The sequence below is a fragment of the Lissotriton helveticus genome, chromosome 5_1 (genome assembly GCF_964261635.1).
Source record: "Lissotriton helveticus chromosome 5_1, aLisHel1.1, whole genome shotgun sequence".
In the NCBI taxonomy this organism is placed as follows: domain Eukaryota; kingdom Metazoa; phylum Chordata; class Amphibia; order Caudata; family Salamandridae; genus Lissotriton; species Lissotriton helveticus.
The window spans coordinates 40,906,907-40,925,296 of NC_136065.1; the positions used below are offsets into that span (position 1 = coordinate 40,906,907).

Sequence of the window (18,390 nt, forward strand, 5' to 3'; positions counted from 1 at the left end):
GCTCTGTGAAGACCTAGCTAGGTTCATCCATGAAAAAATTAACACTATTATCAAGGATCTGGGAGGGGGTCAGCATCCCTTGGGGGTGGTGGACTCAGAGATTAGTAGCAGCGACGATGCCGTCTGTGCAGAAGGCGAGGTCCCTAACTGCCTTTCTGAGTTTGTGCCCCTAGGATTGGATGACTTTGACAGGGTGGCCAGTGGTGTCCACTCAGGGTCTCCTCTTGATCCTGTGCCCTATAAAATTTGGAGTGAATTTAAGGCAGAGCTGTTCCGCATTCTTCGACTGATTTATAATCAGTCATTGTCTAGTGGTATGGTCCTGGTACAGTGGAAAGAAGCAGTGGTGACACCACTGTTAAAGAAGCCCTCACTTGACCCGGGGGGCCTTAAGAACTTTAGGTCCATCTCCCTCCTGCCTTACCCAGCCAAAGTCGTGGAACGAGTGGTGAGTAGCAGTCTTTCCAAGTATTTGGAACAACACTACCTGCTGGAGGAGGTGCAGTTTGACTTTCGGCCGGCCCATGGAACTGAAACTGCTCTGGTGACCGTGATGGACGGACTTCGGACGTGGGCAGACAGGGGGCAGGCAGCGGTGCTGGGTCTGCTCGACCTGTCTGCCGCATTTGACACGGTCAACCATTGGAACCTGCTGAAGAGATTGAGTGAGGTTGGGGTGAGGGAAACAGCCCTGAGATGGCTGCGGTCCTTCTTAGGGGATAGACAGCAAGCGGTACCCCTCCCCCTTTTAAATCTACCTACTCAAATATCTCACATGGTGTACCACAGGGCTCGGCTATCAGCCCTATTTTATTTAACATCTACCTGAAACCTCTGATAGCTGTCATCAAAAAGCATAACATTAACATCATTAAATATGCCGATGACACACAGTTGATTTTCCCCCTTGAGGGAGATCAATCAATATCGACAGAAGTGTTTCACAATTGCCTGCGTGATACAGCCTTTTGACTGAAGGAGAACTCGTTGCAATTTAATGCAGATAAGACAGAGGTGCTCTACTGTCCGAGGGACAGAATTCCCTCTGACTTACCTTGCAACTTCTGGCCGGCCATCACCTCGACCTTGGTTCAACCTGTAAAGAAGGTTCGTAATCTTGGCATCTTGTTTGATTCCAAACTAAGGGGCTGATTAGGATGGCGGACGGACCTGCGTCCGCCCGTCACCCCAGAGGTGGAGGGACCGTCCGCAGGGGCAGCGGCGGTCCCTCCGTGCAAATTAGGATGTGACCGCCACCCTGGCGGTCACATCCTGTATGTTTAACATTGCGGCGGGTGCTGCTAGAAGCAGCATCCGCTGCAATGTTAAAACCGCATGTTTTACATTTACATGCCTGCCGCTTTGTGCATGTAAATGTTGGGGGGTACCATAGGTACCCCCCATGTGCAACCCCCACCCCCCGACACCCTGGGGGCCCGCAACAGGCCCCCAAATGCCAAAGTCCACATGCTTTTCATGGCGGAAAAGCCACCGCGGAAAAGCATGTGTCCGTGCACATCCTAATTTGGCTGACGGTGTCTTGCAGACACCGTCACCAAATAGACATCCCCACGACGCGGATCAGAGGCGGACGGACCAGCCGTCCGCCGCTGGTCCCACCGCAATGCCACCGTCATCCTAATCTGGCGGTGGGTGTTGTCTGTGGCGGCGGCGGTTAATCCGCATCCTCCAGGCTGGCGGTGGCTTCCGCCGGCCTGGGGGATGCGGATTAACCGCCATCCTAATCGGCCCCTTACTCTTGAATCTCAGGTCATGCTAACAGTGACCTGTTGCCTGGCTAATATTAGGTCTCTGCGGAAGATCCTTCATCTGCTTCCATCTCACTCTCGGGCATTGATAGTTCGTAGCACCATTCTTAGCAGGCTTGATTACTGTAACGCTTTGTTTCTCGAGTCTCCTAAATTTTTGCTTGAAAGGTTGCAGAGGATCCAGTTTACAGCTGCCAAATTGGCCTTGTGGTGGCCTAGAAGATCTGCCTCTTCAGTGGCTATGACAGAACTACACTGGCTTCCGCTAAGACAGAGAGTCCGGTTCAAGTCTCTCTGCATAGTGTTCAAAGCTCTGCATAGGGTGGGTCCTGTGTCTATGCAGAGAAAGTTCAAGTGGTATGCACCTTCGAGATGCCTCCGCTCCTCTGCGGCAACACTTGTCATAATGGCGAGATTTAGGAAAGTCAGGGCAGGTGGTCAAACCTTTGGGTACGCTGCTGCCAAACTTTGGAACCAACTCCCTTTGGAGCTAAGACAAGTTAGTGATCTGTGTGTCTTAAGAAGGAGACTCAAAACCTGGTTGTTTCCTAAAACTTAGTTGGCTGTTTGGTCCCTGCTCATTCTTGTGTCCCTCTTTATTTCGCGTCAACAGCACCAGGATGCCTTTTTGGTGATAGTGCGCTTTATAAGTTAAATAAATAAAATAAACTTGCCACACTCCCAGGATGGAAGAGATGGAGCCTCTCACCGCCTGTGTTTATTCATCACCTTTCATTACCTGACATTCTGCTGGACTGGCTGCTCGTCACCAAATTGATGTAATGGTAAGTTCCAGAGCAGTCCAAGATATTCTTTAAAGACGTTTTATGTCAACTTACCTGAATGTTACATTCCCTCAGCCAGCCAGAGTACTAACTTTTTTGATTAGAACTCCCACATCTCATAACAAAGCGATAGAATATTACTTGAACACTATTCCACAAGTCGTAAAACACAATGGCCAGTAAATTAAAGACTTTCTACATACTATTCGTCCGTCGGCCAATCAACTTGCACATCTACTATCTAGCTTGTGGTAACAGGAAGTATTATGTATTATTTTGCTGGCCCTCAGGTAAATAGCAAAGATTATGTGCTATTTGGCTTCTGGCCGGGTAAATAGCCACTCCCTTATAGAATGGGTGCATGACTAAAGGCAGCATTTGTAGGCCTAATCATAGTGATAATGTGTAGATAGACATGGTGACTTCACAGGGTAATTACAATGTCCACAATGATTGTAGCCTTCAAACCATAAGAATTGACTTGTTTGACAAACCATTGCAGGTCAATTTTTTGTTGTACTCCTGCTGTTTCCATGCATACTTTTAAAATTGTCTTTGAATGATTTCATTGATTGGTTTAAATTGGCTTATGTTTAATTTCTCACAAGGGCGTGTCCTTGATTGGAAATGATGTGATGGGGGAGCCTTGGTCCTCTGTTTTCCACTATCCAGCAACAGTGTTTCTTGAATACATTTACTTTAAAAGTAAAAGGATTTTCTTTATAGGAAATATGTTTCAACAAAGATAATGGCGAGACCAGTGCCATCTCCCTGATGAAACATCGGCAGTGCAGTTGGCATGCTTTGCACAGCGTATGACGCCCTGATGATGCATTGCTTCAGCTTGGTGGATCTTTAGTAGGCCTGCAATAGGATACAAAGCACAGTCGAGGTTCACATAACTTCCAGTACAACACAGATCTGCCAGATTGAAACTTGACGAGGACGTGTTTTGTTGTGTTCTGTCCATCCTTGCCAAGTACTACTCATCAAGAGTTATACTAACACATTTTAGTGTGGTGGTCTGCATCGCCATATAGCCCCCATTGACCAAATGGCGCTCTTGTAGTGGGGGTTTGCCCAGGAGGAACCACTTAACACCATTCGAAGGCCGTGGAGGCGAACGGACAAGATGGCAGCCATAGTTTGATGAGGAGCGTGGAAGCCGAGTCAGCGACCAAGAGGGCCGCGAGTGCAGGTGTGGACGCGTGGAAGGAGAAGCAAAAGGATCGTCTTAATGGCGGTGGAGCACACTGTCTGCTGCAAGCAAGGAGCAGGGCTGGAGATTGAGTGCAGCGGCCCACTGAAAGCTCTTTAGCGGAGGACCAGCACTGACCGAGGCCTCCAGATTGCTCCTAGGAAGCAGACTTTCAGGCACAAGGGAGAGGAGATCTTGTTGGCCCGAGCGGGAGCAGAGGAGTTCCCAACTGTCACAGGTGGTGCAGAGTGGACACAGAATAGTGTCCAGGCTGGAAGCCAGATGACACAAATGGCAGTGCAGAGACTGGCCCACGGAAAAGTTCACTTGAACGCAGAACAGGGATCATAGCGCTTCCGTGAGCAGGAAAGGGACAATAAGGCTGCATAGAAGCTGAAGGTAGAGGGTGGACGACATGGGGGCTGCCTGGGGGTTGCACCCAGCGGAGAGGAGGTGAAAGGCCGGGACGCAATTGATGATCCCCTGATCAGGGTCGGGGCACTGTGAGGGACTTGGCGGATCCTCTGGAGCAGAGCCATCTCCGCAGCAAGCTGAAAGGTGCGCAAGAGGCAGCCAAGGAGTGGAGGCGAGAGCGGTGAGACCCACACTTGGGTGCCTGTTAGGAAGCGGGCTATCTCGGGCCCGGGTCTGGTCCTGGAGGTGGAAGAGAGGGTTGCGGACCATCTGCAGTGGGCCCTGGGGGCAAAGGGAGAGGAAGGCCTAGTCTAGACGCTGCTGAAAGTTATCTCAAACAGGTCATCGGGATCGCAGCAGAGCTGGGCCCTCCCTCATGCCTTATAAACTCATTGAATCAACTGAAGTAGCAGAGGAACTGTAAGCAAACTTCATACAACCAACGGACTGGACAAGGATCTGACCTAGGGAGCGGGGTTTAGCTAAAGCAGTAAACAATAGCTCTCCTACCAGTCCTACACAGTAATCAGACCTACCTGGAGCCAAGTGCTTTGAAATATCTAGCTTCGAAAGGCCCCAACGCTGGAGGAGAGCATGGCCTCAGCATAGTTAAACAAGGGCAGGAATCTTAAGGAAATGCTGAGTAAACTCCCGACGTCAAGCGTGAGTGAGGAGAAGGCCTCACCCCCCGCATTCTTGGGCCATGACTCAGCCAAAGCCGAAGAACCGGCCGGTCACCCGTTCCTTTATGGAAACTCAAGGCCCTCAAGAGAGAATTCGCAAAAGAACTGAAAGAAGTTCGAGAGATGTGGATGCAATGGGGGAACGGGTGGATAGCATTGAATAGCACAAGACGTTTGGGACGAAGAGGTGGAGCAGCTACAACAAGAGGTACTATGGCTAGAGGAGCGGCAAATCGATCTTCAGGTGCATACCGAAGATTATGCGCCTGAAGGAACTGCCTTTGACGCTCCCATTGTGGTACCTTTTTCAGAGGCAACGCCATGGGATCGGCAAAGAACTGCACCCCTGCGTAAAAAAAAGTCATACTCTGGGTGGTTTTTAATGACTTTGGCAGTCTCACAGTGGGGTGGCAGCGTGGCGGCCTTGCTCCAAGACCGTCAAAGTCATAATATGGCCCTTACTGTTCGGAGACACTGATGAATGTCATGATTTGACCATGGTGCTGCTCAGCTGCAGTGGTAAGTAGAGGTGTAAAGTTATGTAGAATGTGAAAGAGTGGGCAAGTTAGTAGGAACATTTTTAGAGAAGGGTGTTGAAGTAATATGTGCATGGGAGAAAGCGGAGGAAGAGTGGGTTATTGTCATTGGCACCTGTGGATGATTGCAGGGAGGTTTCAGAATGCAGTCTCTGCAGATCATGTCTGTCACTGTAACCAGAGACAAGAGGCACTGAATCCCGGTTGGCACAAGGAACATAGTGACTTTTGTATATAGAGTGCTATGAATTCCCACTCAAGACTGAAAGCTCTTAGAGTTTCTTCTTGCTCAAAGTTGTGTAATTTCTGACATTTTCTGTTTCCGTGGACTTCATTGCTTGGTTTTACTTGCGCAAAAGTGTCACAAAAAAGTCACACATTTAGTCATTGAATGTCTCCAAATTACAAAGAAACAATGAAAATGTATTTAAAGTGACATCTTCCATTATGGATCTATTTAATATCAATTCAACTATCCAGGTAGAATTTCCTGCAAGAGGAGAAATCCGATAAGCCGTCAGGACAAAGCAATTCCCTATAACTTCCTTTTGTGGTGGTGATGGTGGAGCTAAAGAGCAGACTAAAAATATAGTGCTTTTAGAAGGGTTTTTGCGCAAACACTGGTTGATATTTGGAGCATTTGGGCATGGAATGGTGACCTGGAGGTGTTTTGTCTAGGTGTTGAGCTTTTAGAACGGTGTCTTTTGTCACAGGGTCTCCTTTCTTTTCTTCTGTTTTTCTTTTCTTCTTCATTTTTCGTTGTCAGTGTCATTTCACGTGTATCAGTTCGACATGAATCATGTATGACCACTTTGTAATATGAAGTCGTATGATTTTGTTGACTTTAATTAACGTTGTTATTTACATAAAAACTGACTGCTCCCTATAACATGGGTTCTATGGAATTGAATACATGTTTTATTCATTCTGTTTGCAGATCAAGCCCCGGAAGAAGGGCCCTGGGCCCGAAATGCATTGGTCAGTCCTACAAAAAGATTTGTTCATCACGAACGAGTGATGTATTGTAAGAATGTATTCTTCTTGATGCTTATAAAATCAAAAGATAACGTTTTTGGTTTAAATGGACATTATGTAGCAGCAATTTAATGTGTTTCTTTTTGTTTATTGAGTGTATAATTGTCAAGTTGTGATACCGCCATTCGGGAAGGTAGGCTAGAGTGCGCAGAGGTCAAGTGGAAACACTTGTAATATTTTTGGTTGGAGCTAAAGAGCAGACCTCTAAAAAGAGTGTCAATTAAGGCTACACAACAATCTGTACAACAATAGCATTTGTCAAATATGTTCACTCTCCTGGGGTAAGGTATGGGCTTTGCAGGCCCTCTCCACCTGCTATGGTGAGCAGGCAGACTGTAGGCACAAGCAGAGGTCACCAAGAGCATTTGAAGGGAAGATATAATGAAAATCTAAGGTTTTAATCCTGTAAGTTGACGTCATTCCATGCATGCAACCTTAGGCACTGAGCTCTCTGGCTACCCTGCTATTCCTATATTGTCATATCTACTAAAGTTATGAAGTGCAGAATGACTAACAGCCTGCTGTGGCTTAGAGCAAATTGTTTATGGGTGAAGTGTGTCCCCAGGACAGGAAACACTCCTGACTGTATGTAACCCAAGAAACATTTTTTTCTCTAATTTGGGATTGGCAGATAGACAAAGAATGGGGTGTGGCCAAAGAATTGGCAAGTCAGAACACACAACCTGATTCTTAAAGACACAGGCATCCTCATCAACAGATAAGCAACACCGGGAGCGCAGCATCCATTGTGCAGATGGCTCTCTGAGCCTTAGATGAAGCTAAAACCATCGGGTAGCAGGCACTGGAACTACAGGAAACACTTTCTACCACTCATAAGGAATCACTGTATGCAAGAGATGAACCAGAACAAATGCATCAGTTACAGGCAACATCCACTGTGGTACCGGACGAAGCGGGAACAAGAGGCTACTGACACAGGAAGTATAAGAAACACATCAAACACTCATAATGACTGCATAGTGCATATTTTATGCAACTTTGTTTTATGTAAACCACACTACTACCAATTTGATTTCACGAGTGCTCTAGAAACGAACGAATAAATAACTAATAGCATTGACAGAGGAAGCCTGGGAAGCACTTCTACCACTCAAAACAACTCCAGAGAGCCACAGGATGAAATAGGGGAAGGGGAGGTCTGTCAAATGCACATTCAGAAAGATTTCTACTGCTCATAGTCACTCATATGTGGGTGGAATTAACAGAACCAAACAGTCACTAAGAAAGACACTCCAGAAAGCACTTGTTCACCAAAATCTACCTCCATAACAAAGCGACGACAAAGTTACACACGTTGGAGGCAAGGGGTAATGTCAAGTGTATTCCATGGAGCACCACTACGGTAGAACCAGGTTTTCAGTGTATGCCAGGTTTATGGCTAGGTGAGTCATTTTTTAATGTTGATTACCAATATTGCACACAAATACAGGAAGTCTCCCATACCTTGCAAAATACTCATACAGAGTGTATACTAAGTTTCTAAATAGCTTGATTTCAAAATGCCTCTTTTTCACCTATCTGTTTTTCTAATGGGGGCTGGGTCAATTTCTTTGTTAGGGCGCTGGGGCTCCACCCCGGCCCTAATTCACATCCCAAAGTAAAACATTACGATATGCCAGCATGCAGATGAAACATGATTTTTTAAATCTTTATTGTCAGTGACTGGTTTAGATTTGAATCATTCCATCGCTTGGTAACTTTCCCAATTAAAAATGACTGGTCGAGGGACCTGGGGGCATATTACCAAGGGGGGGCGATAGGCCACTAATCGCCGGCTTTGCGGCCGTTTTTGGCCGCTGAGCGGCGATAATTCTATCGCTCTATTAACAAGCTGTCGCTAACCGATGTTAGCGACAGTTTTTAGGCGATAGCGAGCGGTTTGGGGCCCGCTTTGCATGTCAGCGATATTTATCGCTAATGACATGCAAAGTGGGCGTACTCAACCTGTTAGCAATTGAAAGCAGTCGTTATCGTCGCTATCGCCTATTAGCAAGGCAGGCGTAGCGATGGAAATATTCCCACTATCGCCAAAAACTAACGCCTGCTCAGACCAGTTCTTAGCCATGTTATCCAATGGGAGGTGGATAACATGGCTAAGAGCATTTCGTCCCTAATGCGTGAATATCGCTGTATTCTCAGCGATATTCACACATTTTGCCGCTATCGCTGGATATTTTAGCACATTGGAGAAAAACGTTGCTAATAGCATGTTTTCTCCGCTAACATATCCAGCGATAGGCGGCGATAAAAAAATCGCTGATAAGCCTATTTAGCGAAAAATATCGCTACTTGTTGGTAATATGCCCCAATGTGCTTTGTCCATGTGACAACGTCTCCCAGCAATCTACCATTCACTTGGTATTATTTTGTAAGTACTTTGTTAACGAACGTGTAAGGTGGATTGAGCTGTATTTGAAGTGGGGTGCATGGCGGCAATACCGCCCAGCTTATTCATTTCTGCAACAACTGGATAGTGAATATTGCACTGTGATTATGACCGGTCTTTTAAGAGCATATTGAAGAAGCGGAACGTAATAACTTGTTAGCCATAGTAGGGAAAGAGACAAGTGCTACTTTTGTATGGAATATTTTTATTAATATTGCAGATCTATAGTTTTATTCTTTGCATAGAATGACGTTCTTAACGATGACTCTGTATGAATTTGACTATTTTAATTGTTGCTTTTATGATTTTATATTTCTGCTAAAATCGAATAAAACATTCTTTGAATTGAATTGACTCTCATCTTTCTAGTTGAGGAACAGCCAGGCACAGTAAAGCAACACAAACCAAAGTGTGTACGTATGGCGCTCTAAAATATGGACACAGAATGACGCAGCAAGAAGTGGTCTGTGTCAAAGAAGTTCTTCCAAATAGAATGAGTTCATAAGAGGTGCCTCAATCACTCTTTAACATCATTTCCAGTACCACATACCCATGGAAGGTTATGGTGGAATCAAGAGAGCTGCTCTGAATTGTCACATTGAGCAATAACAAAACCATGACTAAGCATAATTCAAGAGTTGAGGTGGAGACATTCTTGCCAATGTTGAAGTGTGAACATTATCACAACACTTTTCCCATTCTGTACATTTGACTTTCAAATCGTGTAGCATTACAAAAATGCAAATTAATCCACATGGACACTAACCTGCTACCTGTATCTCAAATTCCGCAGAGGTTTCAATATAAGGGCTTGTAGATTGAAAGGCGCACCTGTATCGTCCGGCATCGGAGCGGGTGAGATTGGTCAATGTCACAGCCACGCCTCCGTGTGCAATGTCTTTTTTGATAATTTTTGTCCTCCCTTTATACTGCTGAAATGGCTTATCAACATCTTCCTTCCCATTGTCATACAGATGCACAATGGCGTCTTGATGTTCCCAGTAGACTTCCATTTCCACTGCACTAACAGGGGGGTTGAGATGGCAGGAAAGTATAGTCTCCCCACCAACAATGTCACAAATGGGCTGGCTGGGTCCAACCGCCTCCACAGACTGCACAGCTGCACCTGTCAAGGAAAACAGAAGATAACAACTTTCAGCACAAATGATAAAGCAGATGTGGTTCTGCTCACAGGGTGCATACTGGAAGGAACCAGCCCAGGCATGTTTTATTCTGTAAGGGTTTTAGTTTCTACTCTTACAAATCTAAGCTAAATTCCTATTTTCTTTCACGTTAATAGGTCTTGTTATAGGCAGATTGTGTCATTGAATGCATCAATGTGTGTCCTGAACCTTCAACAACCAAATGGAATGTATTGGTTGATCTAATCTGCACCTGAGTGGTAATTCTTTAAAATGGTGGTTTCCTTATACAACAGGTAGCTGTGCAATATCGCCCAAGCAGGAAGGAGACACTGGTGAGCATTGCCATAGTGACATTCCAATGGCAATCCACATTTGTATATCGACTTTCCCTATATAAATGGCTTTCTACCCCTGCCTTCCGCAGGCACATTCATTCGCCACAAAATCTGAGTAGGTGAAAGGAATGCACACAATATAACCAGACATTAAGGCCAGCTGTACTAAGCGTTTGCATCACCCTTGCATCCCATAAGGCGACACAGGGCAATGCAAATTCTTATTTGGGATTTACAAGGCAGGGGCACATTTGTGTGGGCTTGTAAAGCTTTACAAAGAAATGTAACACAATGCAGCAGATTTAGCTGTGTTGCATTATATTTTGAGTTTTAGGCATTTAATGCATGGAGCATGATCCATCCATGGATTTCACGCAATTCCAGATTTGCTAAGTGTTAAAAATTGGTTGTTCGTTGACTGGGGGTGTAACCCTAAGTCAAACAGCAACCAAATCCGAGTCAGGGTAAGGGTCAGGCAACCCTAAAGTAACTTTTGCCCACCCTCTGGTAGCTTGACACAAAACAATAAGGCTTAACTTGGAGGCACTATGTAAAGTATTTGTGCAAAACTTCGAACAGTAAAACAGTGAAAACACCACACACAAAAGAACCACACCAGGTTAGAAAAATCAAACTCAATTTAATAGATAAAACAAGATCAAAACCAAAAAAATACCATAAATAGAACTTGAGTAATTCATTTTTTTTTTAAATAAACTGCAAAATTGTGCTTAGGAGCAATAAGCTGGTCATGTCAGACCGAAACAAAGTCCACAGTTCAGGCTGGCTGAGGAGGGAGCACGGGCCGGATGCAGCGCCCCAGTGAGACCTGCTGAACAAAAGTACCTTAATCCTTGCATTGCATCGGCAAGGATGCGGTGCAGTCATGCCCTATGTCTGTGTTCCCTGTGCAGGTGGGGTGATGCCTCCATTTTCTCCATGCAAGAACGGTGATGTGAAAGGTTTAGAAGGCAATGCCAAGGTTCTGAGATGAGACCGTTCTGAAGGTAATGCTCTGGGTTTCTCCACGCAGAAGAAGTGGTGCGTCAATCTTCTCCATATAATGGAGACAATGCGCTTATGATGATGATGATGATGCACTGGTTCCAAATACGATGCACTGGTCCTGTTCCCGCAACAGTGTTGTTGCATCAGTTATGCTGTCGCAGCAAATAATGCAACTGTTCCCGTGGAGCAAACACCTAGGCCCACTTCCAAGGGTCTAGTGCTGGGGTGCCACCATTTGGCAGAGCAGACTCACAGAGTGTAGAGTCCAAGTGCTCGAGCAGACAGGTTGAACGTTTTTTATGTCCCTGAGATTTCAGATCAGGTGGCCAATCAGCTAGCCCAAATGATGCAAGTCTAGTCCATCTCACCCAGGCAAAAGAGAGCAGCAGGTAGCTGGGCAACACAGCAGTAGTTCAGCAAACAGCAGTCTAGCAGAGCGGTAGACTTTTTAGCATCACAGCAATTCTTCTTCGTTGGAGAATGGACACTGGTCCAGAAGTGTACTGAAGTCATGATATAGGAGGTTCAGTACTTATACCCAGTTGTCCCACTGAAGTGGGGGGGACTTCAAAGAATGGTCTTTGAACTCCACAAAGGTCCTCCTTTCCTGCTCTGGCTGCAGACCCACTACAGGGGGGTATGCTGCCCTTTGTGGGCGGACAGCACACTGCCTATTCAGGTGCAAGTGCAAGGCTGTGCCAAGCTCCCCCCTAATATCTCTTAGGATGGCCCTTCAAGTCACACCTAGTCCTTTTATGTGTGGCTGTCTAGGGGGAATACACATAGACCAGATCTCAACCAGCTCAGACTAAACAGAGACAGGCAGCAGGAACTAAATAGCTAGTAAGGAAATTGCCAACTTTCATAAAGTCTAAAGAGAAAATCCTTTTGAAGTGTAAAGGGGAACTCAATTGTACTTATACTATACCCCTCCACCATAGAGTGATATTTCACTGCCACTTCAAGGAGGGATTTGATGATTTCAGAGAAACCAAGAAGTGTTATGGGTGAAGCAAAAAAGCTAGGCGAATGAAAGATTCAGGAGTAACACCCAGAAAACTGTTTTTACACAAAATGCATACAGAAAGAAGATAACAGCCCAAAGATAGGAAGTACAGAACTAATTACTCCTTGAGGAGGCAGCCTAGGTATTCCAAGATTAGAGAGACATACTTATCAGTCCAAATGGAACACTGCATCCCAATCAAAGCACATACCCAGACCTGAGGAAGAGCTTCGTGCAAACCAGGAGGGCCCTTGTGAAGGTGCCTAAAAATGAAAGTGTGTGTTCTCATGTAAAAACGTAACTTGTGCTATGTAAAGCGCTCTGATACCTGATTCGGTTCGGGTCTAGTTCGCGCTATATAAAACTCTACCAAAAAAAAAAAAAGGTTGAAACTTTTCGGCATATTGTAATAAGTGGTCAGGAGGGAAATAACATTATTAAAAGATTAAATACTACATGTGAAAAAGAATGAGAAAAAATCATATATTCTAGTAACAGGCTAGGAGAGCCCCACCCCTTTTTCCCCCCTACCACACAGGGCCACAAGATACCTTTAGGATCAAATGTCTGAGGGAGTGTAATACATCCCCAAATCTATTGTTTGTGAATTTTATGTTGGACGCGTATGTTTAAGTGTTATAAATGCAAAGACACAATATATGTAAGTGACGTGTTGTAAGATGTGTCTGAATTGTAAAAACATTAGATGAGTATATGGTTTCTTTCTGTAATACTATTCTATACATGTAATATCCTTATAAAAAAAATCAGTGACAAATCAATGATAAATCTTTGCCATAGCACATTCACTGCTCCTAATTGTATAGATTTAATTTGACACAATATAGGGGATATATATATAGATGCTACTAAAAGACTAGAATCTTGAGAGAGTGATGGGTGGCATAGAGTGAGGAGTGGGAAAGAGCACACCAAGAAACAGATCAGAGACCTTAATTGCCCTATGGTACGTGTAAGGGTTACACATCAAACAAAGTGAAATATCAATCTATGGTCGAGGGGGTATAGTATATGTACATTTGAACTTTCAGAAAGTGGCATTTTCAGAATTGCAATTTAAAATCTAACTTCACCATAAGTTGTGATTTTATATTGTGATTCCAGAGACAATAGACTTGGGAATCTTATCTCCTCCCAATCGGAAATTACACCTATAGAATGCAATAAGGTAATCACAATGTTACCCTATGGGAGATATAGGCCTAGAAAGAGTTAAAATGGACTTTGGGAGTTTTTGACTACCAGGACATATAAAACTTAAATGTACATGCTGTGCCAAAATTGCACTCTGTTCCATGGGTTATACTGGACCTACCTTAGGGGTGAATTATATGTACAAAAAGGGAAGGTTTAGGCCTTGTAGGAGGTTTGTTTTGCCGGGCCAAAATGGCAGTGTAATCTGCACATACAGGCTCTGCAGTGGTAGGCCTGATACATGGTTAGAGGTTTACTTATGTGGGTGGCACAATTAGTGCGGCAGTTCCACTAGTATCATTTCATCTACAGGCCCTGGTACAAGGAGTACCACATTTCTGTAGTAGGGGATCTCTGTGTATAGTCATAATCTAGTGAATAGTCCTGCCCAGGTGCGTGGACCCCGGAGCAATCAAAATTAATCTCTTAAGCTGTCTTCATTGCAGACCTGAATAGACACTTAAGAGAACATTAAAGACAATAATGCAGCCTGTACCTACAAGGCTACACTGTCCAGTACTTCAACTAGAAATGCCTAAAGATATTACTAACACATTTAACACAATCTGTCAAGTTTACCCCCTTAGAAACTTTCCTCCCCTCACCAAGTCCTTGAAATGATAGAGAGGAAGGGATGGACAGACAAGCCTCCATAGGCTGCCATTATGTGTCTTAAAAATGGATACCGTGCCTTTAAGGAACTCTCTAGAGACCCTCTGTATCCCAGCATGCACAGCCCACTCCTTTTACTTACAGTTCTTTTTGAAGGTGCATAAAGCAAGGCCTGTAGCATACATCACAGTACCATTTTCTCCACCGGGGAGGAGGGCGGGCGCTTATGACTATAACAGAGATACCCCTACTACAGAATTGGCGTTACAGGTAAGAAACTACTCCTTCTGTGGTAGGGGATCTCTGTGTATAGTCATAATCTAGTGAATAGAATGGCAAGCCCATCCAAAAAACAACCCGGCGGTGGAGAAACAGACAACACCACTATTGTGCGAACAGATTCCGCAGCGAAGGCTGCCCAACCTGAGCATCTGCTATGGCATCAGAAACCAGACAGTAATGATTAGCAAAGGTGTGGACCGACTTTCAAGTGGCCGCCCTGCAGATCTCTGCAATGGGAACATTACGAAGCAAAGCTGTTGCAGCTGCTTTGCCCCTGGTAGAATGAGCCTTAGCCTTACCCCCTAAGGTCTTGTTCACTTTCTGATAACAGAGCTGGATACATGACACAATCCACCTAGAGATGGACTGTTTCAAAGTAGCCAGACCAGTCCTAACCGACCCATAGTTGACAAACAATTGGTCGGATCAACGAATACCCTTGGCCTTATCCAGATATAATTTCAACACCCTTCCGACATCCAGGGAATGAAGAGACCGTTCCGCTGGAGTGGAAGGATTCTGGAAAAATGTTGGTAAAGTTAGAGTCTGATTAACATGAAAATCAGAAATCACCTTGGGAAGGAACTTAGGGTGAGTACGCATAACAACCTTAGCAGTATGAAATACAGTATAAGGTTCCTGGCAACACAATGCCTGAATTTCACTCACCCTGCGGGCCGATGTAATGGCCACGAGGAACGCCGTCTTCCAAGACAGGTGCTGCAGTGAAGCCTTATGAATAGGCTCAAAAGGTTCCTTCATCCGCCTGGACAGCACCACATTCAGTTCCCACGAAGGCGAAGGAAGCCAAACAGGAGGAAACACCTTCTTCAACCCTTCCAAAAAATCCTTAATCACAGGAATCTGGAAGAAGGATGCCTGCGAAGGGCATTTCTGTAAGCAGTCAATGCAACCAGGTGAACCTTAATGGAATGAAAATTAAGGCCAGACTGAGCTAGTTGCAGAAGGTATGGAAGGATAGCATCCTCCTTGCAGGTCGTCGGATCATAGTTCTTAGACATGCACCAGATGCAGACTCTCTTCCACTTGTAAGCATAAGAGGTCCTAGTAGACGGCCTCTTCGCCTCCTTCAATATGTCCATGCAATCCTCAGGAAGATTCAAGTGGCCATATTGCACTCTCAGGAGCCATACCGCCAAACTCAACGATGAGAGGTTGGGGTGCAACATCTGCCCCCAGAACTTCGTGAGAAGGTCCGGTCGACACGGCAGCCGCCGATGAGGCAGGATCGGCCTGGGCCATTTCGGAGCAATGAGGATCATCCGCGCCCGGGACCGGGCCAGCTTGATGAGCACCGCCGGAATCAGGAGAATGGGTGGAAAAGCGTACCGAAAGCTGTTCGGCCAGCTGATCCATAACACGTTCCCCAGAGTCCCCGGCTGGTAATACTTCGAGGCGAAGTCGCGGCATTTGCTGTTTTCAGCGGTGGCGAACAGGAGTGTCCCACATGGCGAAAATATCGTCGAGCACCTCGTCGTTTATGACCCACTCATGGTTTTCTTGGACCAGCCTGCTGAGGGCATCCGCCTGAACATTCCGCACACCTGGCAGATGAGTTGCCGTTATCGTCAGTCCTCTGGCTAACAGCCAGTGCCAGTTCGCCTGCGCTTCCTGTGACAGTGTGCGCGATCTCGAGCCCCCCTGCTTGTTGAGGTAATACCTCATGGTCGTATTGTCCGTCTGCACCAACAAGGAGTTGGTCTGGAAGGACGGATGAAAGGCCTTCAGTGTCAAATGAACAGCTCTGAGTTCCAGGAAATTGATGTGATACGTGGACTCCGCCGGAGACCACATTCCCTGGATCTGTAGATGGTCTGAATGCGCTCCCAGGCCCAGGAGAGATGCATCCATAATGATAGTCTGATTCGGGATGTCCTTGTGGAAAGGAACCCCTCTGAGGAGATTCTCTGCCGAGCACCACCATCCAAGGGACTGTTGGGAGTAAAGAGACAACTGGATCCGGTCGTCCCAACACCCTTTCCTCTGGTCCCACTGGTCCTCCAAACATTCCTGTAGCAGCCTCATGTGTAGGCGCGCATGCGGAGTGAGGAAGATACAAGAGGCCATTGATCCCAGTAGAGAAGACACCGTCCTCACTGTTGTAGTTGGAGCAGCTATGAGAGCCTGAGCCTTCAAAGGATGGATAAGCGTCTCTCCTCCGAAGGAGACACTCTTGCCGACAGTGTATTGATGGAGGTTCCCAAGTACTGCAGGCACTGTACAGGAATTGGGACAGACTTGGACAGATTTATGTGCAACCCCAGTCGGTTCAGCAGGACGGCCGTCCTGTTGAAGTGCAATTGCGCTTCCTGGAAGGTGGAGGCTTTGATCAACCAATCGTCCAGGTACGGGTGGACAAACACCTTGTTCTTTCTCAGGTGCGCTGACACCACAGCCATGCATTTCGAAAAAGTCCTGGGTGCAGACTTTATTACAAACGGTAGTACGGTGTACTGATAGTGATTGGTGCTGACGAGGAAGCGCAGGAACTTCCGATGTTTCCGTGCAATGGGCACATGGAAGTACGCATCTTGCAGATCTATCGCGCACAGCCAGTCTCCTCTCTGCAGATGAGGATAATTCTGGTGCAAAGACAGCATGCTAAACTTTTCCCTGCGAATCCACTTGTTTGCTTGTCGCAAATCCAGAATGGGTCTGAACTCGTTCTTGTCCTTCTTCAGTACTAGGAAGAAGCGTGAGTAAAGACCCTTTCCGCTTTGAGACAGAGGGACGTCTTCTATCTCCCTTTTTCTTAACAGGGTATCAGCCTCCGCCTGGAGCTCGTGCAGTTGGAACTGCGAGCCAACCGGTGGAATTGCTGGAGGCGGGCTGGTGAACCGAAGACTATATCCATTGCAAACAATATTCAGCACCCACTTGTCCTGAGTAATGTTTCTCCACTCTGCCAAGTACTGTTGGATGCTTCCCCCCACTGGAGCGGGTAATGGATGAAGGGGAAGTAGCACCTCAGGGCCTAGACCCAGCCGGGCCTTTGGTCGCGGAGGAAGACTGCTGACCACCTCGGCCCCTTTGGCGCTTTTGGAACGGTCTCCGCTGGAACTGCTGCTGCTGCTGCTGCTGTTGCTGTCCAGCCTGTCGACCTTGTCCCCAGAACAAGTCACATTTACAGATGAAATAACCCCTATTTTCTCAGCACCAGGTTACTCTCCAGGGTGAGCTATGCAGTTCACAAATACCCTGAACATAACAAAGTTTGCCTTAGTGTTATTGTTTAAGAGTTGTTCAATGATCTATCTCTGGTGTCTCTTGTTTTATCTCCCTCTCTTTTCTGTTCCACCTCAGTCACACTATCCGCATTTCTTTCCCATATTCGCACATATGCTAAATTCTCTTTCACTACTATCTACCTTGTCTTTCTCTCTTTCTCTCTTTCTCTCTCTCTCTCTCTTTCTCTCTTCAATCGCTTCTCCCACTCCCGCTTCTCTCACTGTCAACCTCCCTTCCATCTTCTCTTCCTCACTCCTTATCAGGAAGATTAACCAGGGTGAGAGACGTGTGATACCCCCACAGAATATTCGCTGGTCCAGGTTCTTAGTTCTCACAGAACCTCAGGTTTTACATTATAGCAATGAATGCCGAAAGAGTTTAACTCTGGCTGTGAACTGGCTCGCGACTGTCTGCAATAGAGCTCAAATGCATACTTGGAAGAGCTCAACTCTGTCTGCCCAGGGCTGCAGTACTATGTATGCATGAACTGAGCTCCAGCTCAATGAAAGAAATGACCTATTAGTATACATTCTCTGCTCTATTTGTGCATGGGTTTAGCACTATGTATGCAGGGACTTGGCCGCATCTGTGCTGGAGCCCAGCTCTATCTACAAAGGAATGAGTTCAGCTCTACAAGATGATAAGGTATTTTTGAGGCCCTAGCTCCACTCTCCCTATATGCACAAGAACGTACATTTATCAGTGGAATTA

The 18,390-nt window shown here is 45.9% G+C and overlaps 1 protein-coding gene across 1 annotated transcript in view; it reads right to left on the minus strand.

Moving 5' to 3' along the window:
• Positions 1-18,390, minus strand: part of LOC144752933 (butyrophilin subfamily 2 member A1-like) — a 367,375-nt gene that overhangs the window by 331,209 nt on the left and 17,776 nt on the right. The window contains exon 3 of the mRNA XM_078640750.1: positions 9,594-9,953. Within this exon, the coding sequence (XP_078496876.1) occupies positions 9,594-9,953 (360 nt within the window). The remainder of the gene's footprint in view (positions 1-9,593; positions 9,954-18,390) is intronic.